The sequence below is a fragment of the Suncus etruscus genome, chromosome 5 (genome assembly GCF_024139225.1).
Source record: "Suncus etruscus isolate mSunEtr1 chromosome 5, mSunEtr1.pri.cur, whole genome shotgun sequence".
Classification (NCBI taxonomy): Eukaryota; Metazoa; Chordata; class Mammalia; order Eulipotyphla; family Soricidae; genus Suncus; species Suncus etruscus.
The window spans coordinates 94,793,838-94,810,528 of NC_064852.1; the positions used below are offsets into that span (position 1 = coordinate 94,793,838).

Here is a 16,691-nt window from a genome sequence, read left to right on the forward strand (position 1 = left end):
TTAGCCTCCTATTTGTGAATGATTTTAGATTTTTTTTTTTTTTTTGGGTGGAGGGAACCTCCCCAGCAGTGCTCAGGGGCAAATAGAACTGGGGCCATCAGTAGTTAGGTAGTATTTTGGGTCTCGTATTTTGGTCTCTGTAGGCCTGGTACCCACAGTCATAGGCTCCACTTTCTTGAGCTTTCCCTGGTCCTCAGAAGTTCCTGAACTTGCTGAAATATAGAACAAAATTACTGTTTCTGGTTGAAATGTCAGGCTTTTAAATAACTCTTTGACTTCAAAAGGATTAGGTAACATTTTTAAAGTTTTAATACTTTTTTCTTTTTTTTTTTTTTGGTTTTTGGGTCACACCTGGCAGGGGTTACTCCTGGCTCTGTGCTCAGAAATTGCTCCTGGCAAGCGTGGGGGACCATATGGGATGCTGGGATTCGAACCACTATCCTTCTGCATGCAAGACAAATGTCTTACCTCCATGTTATCTCGCCAGCCCATTAATACATTTTTATTGCAAGAGAGCCAAAGGCTTTGAAAATATTTATTCAGAGTAGACAGTTCTTCCTTGTTTAATATATTTTTTCTTTTTGGGAGCTGCAGCTGGCTGTGCTCAGAGCTTACTCCTGGCTCTGCCTTATTTAACATTTAAGAAAAATAAGGCCTAGACAGGTTGATTGATTTGCCCAGTATTTCACTTTGTTTCAGTCTTAGCTTATGTTTCTTCTTTTAATCATTAAGATAAAAATATTCTCTCTGTATTCTCTCCCATTTTTCCCACTCTTTTACCCAGAGAAGAGATGAAAAATTAGATTAATTTAGTTAGTACTAAACTATTAGTATGTGGTACTGGAAAGAGAAACAGTTTCTAGTAAAAAAAAAAAAAGCAAGAGGAAGTGTTTTAATACAAATGTTTACTGTGGAGAGCAATAGAAGCAGCGTTTTTGGCATGATATAAATAGCATGATGGACCATCTAAAAAGAAAAGCCATTAACTAAGTATTATTTGTGAGATTGTGGCTTCAACTCTGAAATTCTAGTTGTTTAATGAAAAGCAAAGTGATTATATGTATTGAAGGCAGGTCTTAGGGATGATTATTTAGTGATGTGATCTGAAATATATAGACAGTTGCTTGTTTGAAATGAACTTCTAGAATTGTGATTTTTATTGTCAGAATTTAGAAAATAATATGTTCCCCTTGCTTTAAATTTTTTTTATTTTTCTGAATCACAGTGAGATGATTGATCATAAAGTTATTGATTTTTTTTTCCAGTCATACAATGTCCCAATTCCCATCCCTTCACCAGTGTAAATTTCCTGACACATTTCTGGTTCTTCTCCTGTCCCTTCTGCTGCCTTTATGGCAGATGATTTTCTTCTCTCTCTCTTTTCCTTTTTTCTTTTTTTTCCTTTTAGGCCACTGTGGTTTGCAATACTGTTACTGAAATGACATTATGCACATCACTTTGCCTCCTTTCTTACCTAGTTCTTGTCCAAAGTGTTCATTTCCAACAGTCATTGTCATAGTGGTTATGCCCTTACTGCACTTCTTCTCTCTATATGACAAGTTTCCTACTTTGGACCATTCTTTCTGGCCCTATTTCTATTATCTTTGAGGTTATTTTCATGATGTGTTTTTTTTTTTAATCTCCCATGAGTGTGATCATTCTATTTCTGCCCCTCTCCTGCTTACTCATTTCACTCCACATGATGCTTCCCATTCTATCCATGTATAAGCAAAGTTCATGACTTCATTTTTTCCTAGTGGCTGTGTAGTATTCCATTGTGTACCATAGTTTCTTTTTCCATTCCTTCTTCCGTTGGGCACTTGGATTGTTTCCAGATTCTGGCTATTGTGAATAGTGTTGCAATGAACACAGAAGTGCAGATGCTTTCTGCATTGTGTTTTTGGTCCCCTTGGGTATATTTCCAGAATGGTATTACGGGTTTATATGGAAGCTCAACTTCTAGTTTTTTGAGGAATGTGCATATTTTTCAAAAAGGTTGGACTATTCTATATTCCTTGTAGTGGTGATTGAGAATCCCTTTTTTCTCGCATTCACATCAGCACTAGTTGTTCTTTTCTTTTTCCTAATTTTTTTTTTTTTTTTTTTTGGTTTTTGGGCCACACCTGGCGATGCTCAGGGGTTACTCCTGGCTGTCTGCTCAGAAATAGCTCCTGGCAGGCATGGGGGACCCTATGGGACACCGGGATTCAAACCAACCACCTTTGGTGCTGGATCGGCTGCTTGCAAGGCAAACGCCGCTGTGCTATCTCTCCGGGCCCCTCTTTTTCCTAATTTTTTATTATAACACTATTATAGCCAAGTTTTTCATAATACAGTCATTAAGGCATTAAATGTTCATTGTGAGTAGGATGTGTGTTGGGGTGCTTTTCCTTGTGTCTCTTTTAGCTGTTACTCTTCAGGCGTGCAGGATTTGTTTGCATGTAGTCCTTAGCTCTGGTAGTTTCTCTGTAATGATGTCTTTGACTGTTGATTTTTCCTGGGGATTTTCTTCCTGTGTCTCAGGGACTCCAATGATTCTTATGTTGTTTCTGTTGATCTTATCAAAGACTTCTATTTTCTTTTCTTTTTTTTTTTTTTTTTTTTTGAATTTGGGCCACACCTGGTGATGCTCAGGGTCCACTCCTGGCTATGTGCTCAGAAATTGCTCCTGGCTTGGGGGATTATATGGGACACTGGGGGATCGAACCACAGTCTGTCCTAGGCTAGCACTCGCAAGGCAGACACCTTTCACCCTGTGCCACCACTCTGGCTCCAAAAACTTCTGTTTTCATCTGTTCACATACTTTGAGTAATTTTTCCATTGTCTGATCATTTGCTTTAAGGCTTTTTTCCAATCTCTTCTGCTGTATGGAGTTGTTATGCATCTCATCTTCCAGGTGTCCTTAGCTGCTGTTACCCTGTTGGAGAGGCTTTCCATTGAGGTTTTCAATTCGTCTACTGAGCTTTTCAGATCTGTTATTTCAGTTTGGAGTTTTCTGATTTCTATTATCATAGCCTCTTTTTTCTTATTAGTGTTCTATTCAACTTGATCTATGCTTTCTTTTTCTTTTTCTTTTTTCTTTTTTTGTTTGTTTTTGGGTCACACCCAGCAGTGCTCAGGGGTTACTCCTGGCTCTATGCTTAGAAATTGCTCCTGGCAGACTTGGGGTACCATATGGGATGCCGAGATTTGAACCACTATCCTTCTGCGTCTAAAGCAAACATACTACCGACGTGCTATCTCTCTGGCCCTATGCTTTCTTTGAGTTCTGTGAACGTCCTCCATATTTTTTCTCTGAACTCCATATCTGAGAGACTAAATAGGTGATTGGCCATTTTTGGGTCATCAGAGTTGGCATCTTCATTCTCTATGCCTGGTGTTGGCCTATGTTGTTTTTTTCCATTGTCATGCTTGTATTGTGTATTTTTCTACGTGTTATGGTGGTATTCATTGGCTAGAAGGTACTCATTGGCTAGAAGATGCATGTGGCCTCAAAATGAAGCAGCAGCACTCCTCTGGCTCTACCCTTTGTGGGCGGGCTGCTCACCTCTGAAGAAGATGAGCCCTCAGGGAAGAATGCTGAAGAGATCAAGTTCTCAGGCCCCAGGAAAGCAGAAAAGGCCCAAGATGTCTGCCGTGCTCCTGACACACAGCAGAAATTAGCTAGTTCAACTGTCTGTGGGTGGGACAACTCCGCATTAAATGTTCAAACATCACCAGTGTGACCTTCACTTCACCAGTGTTCCCAATCTCCCTTCCACTATCGTAGCCTGCTTCCATGCAAGCACAAACCAATTTACTTTATATTGCTTGTTACAAAAGATGGACAAACAGAATTCTCAGAACTTAGATCTACCAGGTCAATTTGAAGTGATCGTTATATCTCTCCATGATATTACTGAAGTCAGGACTTACTGGGATGTGATTGGTGCTAGGTGAGCCTTCTGTGTTATTGTTTAACATGATCTGTGATACTACTGAGAGACACCACTATAAAATATTGGAGTTTCATCACACAAATGCATAGTTCAGGATTTATAGACCTAAAAGAAATTTGGGTGCTTAAAAGTTTGATAAGGTTAGGTCGTGGAGCTGGGCCATTTCTGTTGGGGGTGTATGGAGGGATGTTGGGCTGCAGTTGTTCATGCAGAAAGAAGAATCTGCCTCTCTTCTGTTTCTTTTCTTTTTCTTTTTTTTTGGTGAGGATGTTGGGCCATACCAGGCAGTGCTCAGGGGTTACTACTGGCTTTGTACTCAGAAGTCACTCCTGGCAGGGACCATATGGGATGCCGGGGATTGAACCTGGGTTGGTCCCAGGTTAGCCGCATACAGGACAAATACCCTACTGCTGTGGTATCACTCCTGCCTATCATTTCTGTGGAAAAAAAACTTTTTTTTTTTTGTTTTTGGGTCACACCCAGCAGTGCTCAGGGATTACTCCTGGCTCTGTGCTCCTAAGTTGCTCCTGGCAGGCACGGGGGACCATCTGGGATGCCAGGATTTGAACTACTGTTTGTTCAAATCAGCTGCATGCAAGGCAAATGCACTACTGCCATGCTCTTTCTCCGGCCCCCACATTCCAGTGAATTTGACAGAGTTATCAGACTACTTGGGAAGTTGTTTCTTTTGTAGCTTGGTGGAGGACTTGAGCCATTGTTCTTCAGGAAGATGGCACAGAGGGCAATGGCTGCTGGGGTTTCCTGGTGGCAGGATGGGTGAGGCGGTGACGCTCTTACCTGATCCACTTCAAAAAGGAAAGACCCAGAGTTTTCTGCCCTGTAGTTCTATCTCACCTTAGAGGATTTAGGATTTAGCTGCTCATGTTATTTGATTTCAGTTGTGAAACTGGGATGTTTATGACATAGAGTGTAGGGGGTGTTGTTTGACTGCTGTAGTTTATTCTGAAAGGGGAATCTGCCTCCCCTCCCATTCTGAGAATACCACTGAGGGATCAGCCAGGACTGGACTTTCTGGGAAGCATCAGCGGACATTCTTTTCTTTTCTTTTTTTTCTTCTTTTTGATGTGTGCCAGTCTGTAATGTAAGATGATATCTTAAAGTTGTTTTGATTTGTATCTCCCTGATGATTAGTGACATGGAGCATTTTTTTCATGTGCCATTTTCCTTGCTTTTTCGTAAGTGTTTTCCTTTATTTTATTTTATTTTATTTTTGGTTTTTGGGCCACACCCAGCAGCACTCAGGGATTACATTTGGCTCTGTGCTTAGAAATCACTCCTGGCAGGCACGGTGAACCATATGGGATGCCAGGATTCGAACCAAAGTCAGTCCTGGGTCATCTGCTTGCAAGGCAAATGCCCTACCTCTGTGCTGTCTCTCTGGCCCCTCCTTTAATATTTTACGTATATAGAAGTACTTTTTTTTTCTAGGGGGAGAGGGGGCACTCAGCAACGTTTGGTGTTTCTTCCTTGCTGAGGTTCATCCTGTACTGGGGTTCACTCTTGGTGGGGCGGTGGGACCACAGGTGGTGCTTGGAATCAATCCCTGGCAGCTTTGTGCAAGGTAAGTGCCTTAGTCCCTGTATAATCTTCCCAGTTCTCTTTTCTTTTTTTTTTCTTTTTCTTTTTCTTTTTTTTTTTTTTTTTGGTTTTTGGGCCACACCCGGTGGTACTCAGGGGTTACTCCTAGCTATCTGCTCAGAAATAGCTCCTGGCAGGCAGAGGGGACCAAATGGGATGCTGAGATTCAAACCAACCACCTTAGGTCCTGGATTGGCTGCCTGCAAGGCAAACACACCGTACTATTTCTTTGGACCCCCAGTTCTCTTTTCTTTTGGGGGCGGGCATACCCTGTGATGCTCAAGGGTTACTCCTGGCTTGGGGGAACCATATGGGATGCTGAGGGATTGAACAAGGTTCGTCCTGGCGTTTGCATGCAAGGCAAACGCCCTACCACTGTGCTATTGCTTCAGCCCCTCTCTTGAACTTTTTATGCATAGTTTTAAAAGTTATGAAGTTAGCTTATTAGCATTTTGGAACTTCTATTTAGTGAATTAAAAATGAACTAAATTGGGGGCTGGAGAGATAGCACAGCGGTAGGATGTTTGCCGTACAAGCAGCCGACCCAGGACCAACGGTGGTTCGAATCCCGGCATCCCATATGGTCCCTTGTGCCTGCCAGGAGTGATTTCTGAGCACAGAGCTAGGAGTAACCCCTGAGCGCCATCAGGTGTGGCCCAAAAACCAAAAAAAAAAAAAAAAAAACAACAAAAACAAAACAAAAAATAACCTCCCAAAAAAACCAAAGAACTAAATTGAAAAACTTAAAAGAAATTATTAATGTAACATTAATAATACAGCCCCAGACAAACAGAAACAAGAGTATAGGCCAATACTTGTTCTCCATAGGAAGTCAAGCAGTAATGATGATTAAAAAATAAAAAAGGTTCGGGGCCGGGCGGTGGCGCTAAAGGTAAGGTGCCTGCCTTGCCTGCGCTAGCCTTGGACGGACTGCGGTTCGATCCCCCGGTGTCCCATATGGCCCCCCAAGCCAGGAGCAACTTCTGAGTGCATAGCCAGGAGTAACCCCTGAGCGTTACTGGGTGTGGCCCAAAAATCAAAAAAATAAAAAAAATAAAAAAGGTTCTTCTCATCCTCATTAAAAGAAAACACGGGGAGGGAGGGAGGGACACACAAAAAAAAAAAAAGAAAGAAAAGAAAACACAAATTAATTGAAGTGTGATCTAAGCAGTGATTTCTTTTTGGGGGAGGTGTTTGGTTCACAGTGATAGCGCTCTGGAGTTGCTTTTGGCTCTGTGCTCAGGGGTTGCTCCTGGTAGTGTTTGGGGAACCTAGTAGTGCCAGAAAGTGAACTGGGGTCAACTACATGCAAAGCAAGTACCTTGCCCAGTACTCTCTCCACTCCCAGCAGATGTTTCTCTTCCACACTTAATGGCCTCAGGGGGCTGATACTATATGGGCCCAAAAAACTTAGCTTTCCCTAGTTCTCAAGTTATCAAGGAAGTGATTTTTATATTTATGACAAATCTTATGATTTCACATAAATATCTAAATGTGTTTGACAAATTATTGCCAAATTGATGGGCAGCTAATGCCAATCAGCATTAAAAATAAAAATAATACTTAGCATGCCAAAAAAACTTACCATTGAGTCAAATATATTCTGCCAACCAACTTAACGATGTTTGATAGTTAGGGAATATGTCTGACTTCTCATAAACACAGAAAATGTACTACTGAACTTGAAACCTGAAACTTAAAGTTACATTTTTCTTGTTATTTTTTTGAGGGGAGGAGTCATATCTGATGGTGTTTAGGGGTTACTCCTGGCTCCTCACTCAGAAATCACTGCTGGCAGTGCTCTTGGGACCTTATGAAATGCTGGGTGTCCAAACTGGGTTGGCTGTGTGCAAGGCAAGCACCTTACCCACTGTATATTTCTCTGTTTCAGAGAATTGGTAATTGCATCTTTTGTGTCTTTCATTTTTTGGAACTTGTCTCAGAAAAAAAATATAATGTGACTTTAGGGGCTTATCCTAAGGTTCTGGGGACCACTCCCAAAAATATTTGGTTTGCTTGTTTAGCCTGATGGTTTATACTTGGGGCCAGTGCTGTAGTTTTGGTCAGGTGCAGCCATCTTGGCAGGGGGACAAAATTTGGAGATTTGTGCATGCAAGGTTCCAACCCTTTGACCTATCTTCCTAGTCCTATTATTTTTTACAATAAACAAACAAAACCAAAAGCAGGTAAACCATAATTAAACTAGTTAATAATTTTTTTATATTTTTATTATATTTTGGTTTTGGGTCACACCTCATGATTACCATTAAATCTACGTAAGGTTTTTTTTTTTATGTGCGGATATTAGTTCGTTTCCTTTTTATTTTTATTAGTTACGTATTTATTTTTTACCACATACCAGTGATGTCAAGAGCTAGTCTTTTCTTTCTTTGCTCAGGGATCATGCACTGAAATTGAAAAGCAAAGCAGCCCTCAATTCATTGTCTTTAATTTAAAATTGTCCTAGTCTTCCTTTCCTTTGTTGTTATCAGATTTTATTTTTACTGATTTTTTGTTTTTATTTTATTTTATTTTATTTGTTTCTGGGCTCCACCCGGTGATACTCAGGGATTACTCCTGGCTCAGAAATTGTTCCTGATGAGGGGGACCATGTGGGACGCCAGAGGGATCAAACCACGGTCTGTCCTAGGCTAGCATAGCCAAGGCAGATGCCTTACCTTTTGCACCACCGCTCTGATTGATGTTTTTGATTATTTTCTTAACTGTTTATTACCATGTCCAGGTACCACAGTTCGATCCCCTGACATCCCATATGGTTCCCCCAAGCCAGGGGCAATTTCTGAGCGCTTAGCCCGGAGTAACCCCCGAGCATCAAATGGGTGTGGCCCGAACAAAAACAAAAACAAAAAAAATTAGTTATAAAAATCATAACACAATTTAAGATCTAAAAATATATTTTATGAAGTACAGAACAATAAACTGAGTCGGAAAAATAATTCCTTAAAATGGGACTAGAGGGGCCGGAGAGATAGCATGGAGGTAAGGCGTTTACCTTTCATGCAGGAGGTCATCGGTTCGAATCCCGGCGTCCCATATGGTCCCTCGTGCCTGCCAGGAGCAATTTCTGAGCCTGGAGCCAGAAATAACCCCTGAGCGCTGCCAGGTGTGACCCAAAAACCACACACACACACAAAAAAATGGGACTAGAGAACAGTGCAGAAGGTTGGGCATGGCTAATGTGGTTTGGACCCCCAGTATCCCATTTGGTCTGCCAAACACCACTAGGGGTAATTTCTGAATGCAGAGCCAGGAGCAACCCCTGAGTATAATTGGTATGGCCCAAACACCCCCCAATAAATGAATGAATTAAGCAACTACAAACCAACTGTTTTTCATGCAACACACATCAGCTTAAAACTAGAGCATTGGGTCAATCCAAACAACTACAGTTTTTGTTTTCTTATTACTGTTGTTGAGGGGAGAGGGGTTTTGTCAGTACCCACTGGAGGCCACCAGGCCATACATGGCAGAGCCAAGGAAAAACACAGTCCTTGTGCATGCCACACATGGACTCCAGCCTTTAAACTCCTTCCCTAGTCCGAAACACCTACATTTTTAAAAATTGTATTTGTTTAGAAGGCACATTTGGTGATTCTTGGGGCCTACTTCTTGCTCTGTGCTTTAGTGTCACTCCTAGTAGTGTTCAGACAACCATGCAGTGCTAGGGACTGAAACCAGGGCGCCAATATGCAATGCAACACATTTTACTCAGCCCATTGAGCTATGTCTCCAGCCCATCATCTACATTTTTTTTTTTTTTTTTTTTTGGTTTTTATGGGAGTACTCTTAGCAGTACTCAGTGCTTACTCCTGGCTTTGCACTCCTGACAAGCTACCAGGAATACCAGGGATCAAACCCGGGTCCTTCCTTGGCTAGCGCTTGCAAGGCAGACACCTTACCTCTAGTGCCACCTCACCGGCCCCAGATTTCTATAACTTATTTTACCATAAATTTTAGTAGTAAACAGTGCAGAGGTTTACCACCATGTTGAAGTCTGATAAGCAGTTATAATTTGGTCAGTTCTCTCATGTATTAGGCACTCCAGGACCAAGTGTCATTAAGGATTCTTCAGCATGGGCACATTGATTTTTTTTTTGCTTGGTTTTTTTTTTTTTTTTTTTTTTTGGTTTTTGGATCACACCTGGCAGTGCCCAGGGGTTACTCATGGCTCTATGCTCAGAAATCGCTCCTGGCAGGCTTAGGGGGACCATATGGAATGCCAGGATTCGAACCACCAACCTTCTGCTCGCAGGCAAACACCTTACCTCTATGCTATCTCTCCAGCCCCCATCATGGGCACATTGAGATCACAGGTATCAGTGCCTTGAATGCAGCTACCACAAAACCTTTACCTTAGTAAAGGTCAAAGGCTTAGTATACATCATTGCTTTGTATATAATGTAACTTGTGAATTTCAATATTTCACACAAATGTTTTAAGTATTAAGAATTATAACTTTATTATAAAATATCTTAGATGAATGGGGGTATAGCAGGGACATAAAATGAGGAGTAAAACTTAGTCATTTTCCTAACACTGTGTTGGCAAACTCTAGAAAGCCTTATATTCTCAATTGGGTTTATTCAAGAATATGCATGAGTTTCTGTTCTGAATCAGTCATGTACTTGATGACAAGTCAATCTGATGAAGAATTAGACTTTAAACAATGAATGACATTGTGTGTGTGTGTCTGTTTGGTGTGCCAGGGATGAAATGCAGCCTTTTTTTTTTTGGTTCTTCGGGCCACACCGGTTTGATGTTCAGGGGTTACTCCTGGCTAAGCGCTCAGAAATTGCCCCTGGCTTGGGGGGACCATATGGGACACCGGGGGATTGAACCGCGGTCCTTCCTTGGCTAGCACTTGCAAGGCAGACACCTTACCTCTAGCGCCACCTCGCTGGCCCCGAAACGCAGCCTTATATACATGCATGGCAAGCACTCTCCTGCTGATTTATATCCTCAGCTCTGTGTTACATAATTATTTTATTTATTATTTTTATTTATTTATTTTTGGTTTTTGGTTTTTCAGGCCACACCCATTTGATGCTCAGGGGTTACTCCTGGCTAAGCGCTCAGAAATTGCCCCTGGCTTGGGGGGACCATATGGAACGCCAGGGGATCGAACCGCGATCCTTGGCTAACGCTTGCAAGGCAGACATCTTACCTCTAGCGCTACCTCCCCAGCCCCTACATAATTATTTTAATCAATACTTTTTAAAAATATGCACACTTGTAGTATGGGTGTAAAGGGACTACAAAGTCACCTGGTATTTCTGAGAATGAAGAAATAGTTGAGATGAGCTATGCAAATGGGGCAAATTAATAGGCAAAATTTTTAGAGATGGTAGGGTCATTCTGAGGAGAATGGGTTGCCAAGTGGTAGGAAGAACATATATTGTTTATGTTTGTTTGTTTGTTTTTGAGTGATACCCGGCAACATTTAGGAGTTACTCCTGGCTCTACACTCAGAAATCACTCCTGGCAGTCTCAGGGGACCTTATGGAATGCCGAAGATCGAACCCAGTTTTGTCCTGAGTCAGCTGTGTGCATGGCAAACACCCTACCACTGTGCTATCATTCTGGCCTGGAACATACATTGTTGAGTTGGGCTCAAGGGCAGAAAGCAGTGAAGACATACGCACAGATCAGATTGTCTTGACCTAGAAGCTATATTAAGGATGAGTTAGGTTTATTCTTTTTGATGTAATGACTATTTTGTGTATTGTCCAATCAGGCCATGGAAGGAAGTGCTAACTACTAACATATATAGTAATGCAGTGCTGTTATTTGGACATTCATCACCAATAGTATCAACCTGTATAAAATATTTATAGCAAGATTGCTATGGAAAATGGCTTTATGGCTTTGAAATGGACTGGAGAGGTAGCACAGGGGCTAAGTACTTGCCTTGAATTTAACCAAGCTCAGTCCAAATTCCTGGTGTTGCCTATGGTCCCCTGAATATCACTAGGAGTGATTGCTGAACAGAAGAGAACCAGGAATAAGCTTCAAGCACCAACAAGCATGGTACCCAAAACAAAAGAAAAACAAATTCTATTTTTGTTTTTGGGCCACACTTGGCGGTGCTCAGGGGTTACTCCTGGTGCTGCACTCAGAAATCACGCCTGGCAGGCTAGGGGGACCAGTGGATTGAACATAGATTGAACAAACACCCTACCTGCTGTGCTATCATTCCGGCCCAAGAAAAAAATTTTAAATTAAAAAAAAAACAAAATAGGGGCCGGAGAGATAGCATGGAGATAAGGCATTTGCCTTGCATGCATAAAGACGGTGGTTCAAATCCCGGCATCCCATATGGTCCCCCAAGCCTGCCAGGAGTGATTTCTGAGTTCATAGCTAGGAGTAACCCCTGAGCGCTGCTGGGTGTGACCCAAAAACCAAAACCAAAACCAAACCAAAAAAAACAAAAAAGAAAAAACAAAACAAAAAAATAGCGTATGTCAACGTATGAAGTTAAAAGCAATTTTATTATAGTTTTTTGCAATAGTTTAATTTAGAAATCCTGAGTATTAGAGAACTCATTAAACTTTAGTTTTGTCTTTGTTTTGAACTTTCTTTAAATAATTTTTGTTATTGAGGCTGGGGATATAACTCAGTGGTAGAGTACATGTTTCATATATATGAGACCCTAAGTTTGTTCCATGGCACCTGAAAACAAAACAAAAACAAATTACTGATATTTAAAACACATAAGACAAAGTACTGTAGTCACCATACTCATTGCCCACCTATTTAATAAATTTTGGGAGATTCCAGTAATGCTAACTGGATCCTCTCCCAGCAATATTCAGTCTGTTGGTTCATGCTCAGACCCTGCTATACTGTGCTGATCCAGTTCCATGACAACACACTTAGAGGTGTTTTTGGGGCCACCTTGGCTATGCCTGATGGTACTCAGAGGAACTGTGAGGCATCAAGGATCAAACTCAGGGGATCTGCCTGTAAAGCATGTGCTCCAGCCCTTTAAGCTATCTTCCTGGCCCCAGTCATTGTAATTATTGTTTTATTCATACCTCTTTTTTTTTCTTCATCCCCTAGATTATCTTGAAACAAATTCCAGATTTACAAAAATGGCTCTTTTTATACCTCTAAAAATGAAAGAAAAGCTACCAAAATCCAAACAATACCATATCTCCTAGAAATACTAACATCTATTTCAACATTGATTGTGTGTGTGTGCGTGTGCATGTGTATGTGTTTGTATGTGTGACATACTTGGTGTACTTAGAGGTTACTTCTGGCTCTTTACTCAGGAATTATTCCTATCAAGCCCAGGGACCAAAGAGGATGTTGGAGATTGAATCTAGGTTGTCTTCATGCAAGCAAGCACCCTACCCATTGTACTATCTTGCTGGTTCCATAACATTGATTTTTAAATATTATTTTTCAATTTCTTTTTTTTGGGGGGGGTTACACTTGGTGGTGCTCAGGGGGTTACAACTCACTCTGTACTCAGAAATCGCTCCTGTCAGGCACGGGGGTTGGGGGAGGGGGGAGGGAAACATATGGGATGCAGGGATTTGAACCACAGTCATTCCTGAATTGGCTGTGTGCAAGGCAAACACCCTACAACTGTGCTATATCTCTCTGGCACCTATTTTTCTATTTCTTTTTTTCTTTCCACCCCTCACCTCTGCCTATTTTTCTATTTCTTTTTTTTTTTTTTTTTTTTTTGGTTTTTGGGCCACACCCAGTAACGCTCAGGGGTTACTCCTGGCTATGTGCTCAGAAGTTGCTCCTGGCTTGGGGGACCATATGGGACACCGGGGGTTCGAACCACGGTCCGTCCAAGGCTAGCGCAGGCAAGGCAGGCACCTTACCTTTAGCGCCACCACCCGGCCCCTATTTTTCTATTTCTTAATATTCTCTCCCCCCCCCAAATTCGGGGTTGGCTGCGTATTGCTCCGGCCCCATATTTCTTAATTTTCTTATAATTATTTTGTATGCTTTGCTTGATCAGATATATTGTAATGAATAATCAACAATTATTCTTAGGTCTGTAATGAGATCTTCTTTCATATTGTCTTAATATATTTTTATATCTATGAAATAATGACACTATAGTTTCCTATAGCCTGCATATTTGCTGACCATGTTTTTTTTTTTTTTTTTTTTTTGGTTTTTGGGCCACACCCAGCGGTGCTCAGGGGTTACTCCTGGCTGTCTGCTCAGAAATAGCTCCTGGCAGGCATGGGGGACCATATGGGACACCGGATTCGAACCAACAACCTTAGGTCCTGGATAGGCTGCTTGCAAGCCAAACACCGCTGTGCTATCTCTCCGGGTCCAGCTGACCATGTTTAAGTGATAATTTTTAACATGTCCTTTCATTTTTTATGTTTTCTATAAATATAGTTATATTAGGTTGGATAATTTTTCGTTTTGTTTTAGGGACACAACTGGCAGTGCAGAAGGTTTACTCTTGGCTCATTCCTGGCTCATTCCTGACTCATTCTTGGCTTATTACATCTTGGTCATTCCTGGCAAGGCTCAGGGGATCATATTTGGTACCAGGAATTGAATTCCGCTGTTCTTACTGTCTCTCTGGTGGCCCTTAGTTAGACTTTGAGCTGTGGTTCTTAGGGTCTTTGTGTGATGTTGACCTCTTTTTTTTTTTTTGGTTTTTGGGCCACACCCGTTTGACGCTCAGGGGTTACTCCTGGCTATGTGTTCAGAAATCGCCCCTGGCTTGGGGGGACCATATGGGACACCGGGTGATCGAACCGCGGTCCTTCCTTGGCTAGCGCTTGCAAGGCAGACACCTTACCTCCAGCGCCACCTACCCGGCCCCTGATGTTGACCTCTTGACCTCTTTAGATTTGCCTCTTTAGAGGCAAAGTGATGCCTCTAGACACACAGGAGTCTCCACAACAAAGAATTATCTAATACAACTATTAGAGTTGAGAAGCTATAATCTACTGACTTGATTAAAGTTTAATTATTTTGGGTTCTGTTTTCCTCTTGTGATGTTTTGGCTATTGATTATTGCTCAAAGCTATTAGTTGTTATGTCCCAACAAAAGGGTTATATTCTTGTTCTATCATTTTTTTTCTTTATTATTTGGAATGCCTCTTTTTTTTTTTTTTTTGGTTTTTGGGCCACACCCAGCGGTGCTCAGGGGTTACTCCTGGCTGTCTGCTCAGAAATAGCTCCTGGGGGCCGGGTGGTGGCGCTAAAGGTAAGGTGCTTGCCTTGCCTGCGCTAGCCTTGGACAGACGGCGGTTCGATTCCCCGGTGTCCCATATGGTCCCCCAAGCCAGGAGCAACTTCTGAGCACATAGCCAGGAGTAACCCCTGAGCATTACCGGGTGTGGCCCAAAAATCAAAAAAAAAAAAAAAAAAAAAAAAAAAAAAGAAATAGCTCCTGGCAGGCATGGGGGACCATATGAGACACCGGGATTCGAACCAACCACCTTAGGTCCTGGATCGGCTGCTTGCAAGGCAAACATCGCTGTGCTATCTCTCGGGGAAATGCCTCTTAAAGAGAAACCTTCCTTTCTCAATTGTTTGTTTACTTTGAACTATAATGATACAATAAAGGCAGGATAAATACCTGATATTTTCCCTTTCCTAAGCAGGCAATCACATATTATATTTTATTCCAGGTTGATCTCCTATCAAGAGTTTTTGGCATTTGAATCTGTTCTGTGTGCTCCAGATTCCATGTTCATAGTGGCTTTCCAATTGTTTGACAACAGCGGAAATGGAGAGGTGACATTTGGTAAGGAAAATAAAAGATTTTAAGTGATAAGTGAAGTTAATAAGGTTGGTCCAGTTTGTAAGAGCTCAATATAGTAAGCAAATATGTTAGGATCTAGGTCAATCAGTGTAGTATTACTTTTCTAAGTGAAATTTATTTATACATATAAGTGCTATTTTATTGTTAAAAATGAAGGGATACAGGAGTGTTTTTGTTTCAGCTCATTGAATCACTGATACTTTCACATTCCTGAATGAGGTAGTATACAATTTTCTTGTTCTGGGCCAGCCTGGATAAAACTTTTTTTTATGAAACAGACCATGAACAACATAGTATTATCATCTCATTCTTTAAGGGATTTTGGGTAGAGAGCTCAGAACTTCTCTTCAACAGCTTTGGAAAATTGCTACCATGTTATTTTAATATTGAGAATAGGACTAAAGGAGCTAGAGTAGTTAGTCTTCTCTGAACCTCCAGGTTAGATTTTTGGCTGTATGAATCACAACCAGAGTTCAGAATTGTTGAATGTAGAAATTGAGTTTATTTTTTTTGTCAGTAACATAATTTATCATACTGTTAATGTCTCATATGCATATAAACTAGGAAGCTTGCTTTTAGAAATGAATTTGTGTTTAAAGTGTCCGCTAATTTTTCCTGCAGCAACTTTTTCAATGAAAACAATGTAGTGTTTTTCGAGATGAGTCTTCTCCATTTAAAAAAATACTTGAGTTTTTTTCATTGTGCTAAAAATAGGTAAAACCAAACATGCCATTTTAACTATCTTTAAATGCACAATTCAGTAGTGTTAAGTATATTCACACATTATTTTAAGACAAAGTTATTTTGTACATTTTTACCTTTTAGAGATGAATGAACTTGAGGCTCTGTTATAGTATGAATTTACTATCTGTGGTAGAGAATTCTTGAAAATCAAGTTTTCCTTGAGCCACATACTAATACTTATTCACTGTAATACAAGTTATAGACTAAATGCCTTTAGCTAAATCCAAAGGAAGAAGATTCATTGCTATGGGAAGAATTGTGAAAAAGTACAAGATACTCAGAAAAATTACAGGTGGCTTCTCTGTGATTCCTTGCTGTCACATTTCCTAAATTGGTACTGATTATCTCCTTCCTTCTGCCCACTGACCATTGTTATATGATAAGATCCATCCAAATAAATACAGATATAGAGGTCTATAGGTTTCTGTGTTTGTTTTGGCATTCCCCTACTTTGGAGCAAGCTCTAGCTTTTATGTCTCCTAAAGAAATGCCTTGGTTCTATAGTTTCAAGCTTATAAACTCTGTTATCCAGCATTAATCCTGTACTACTGATGATGCTGCATTTTCTCTTTGCAGCAAGTGTCACACACTTCACATGTGCCATGTCCAAATACATAGGAACATTTGG

The 16,691-nt window shown here is 40.9% G+C and overlaps 1 protein-coding gene across 5 annotated transcripts in view; it reads left to right on the forward strand.

Annotated features, from left to right (window-relative positions):
* SLC25A12 (solute carrier family 25 member 12) overlaps positions 1 to 16,691 on the forward strand; it is a 225,189-nt gene that overhangs the window by 145,115 nt on the left and 63,383 nt on the right. For 4 of the 5 annotated variants that reach the window (XM_049773407.1, XM_049773409.1, XM_049773410.1 and 1 more), the window contains one exon: positions 15,186 to 15,301. In XM_049773407.1, coding sequence (XP_049629364.1) covers positions 15,186 to 15,301 — 116 coding nt within the window. Of the gene's footprint in view, positions 1 to 15,185; positions 15,302 to 16,691 lie in introns of those variants that run through there. The other variant, XM_049773411.1, reaches the window with a different exon arrangement.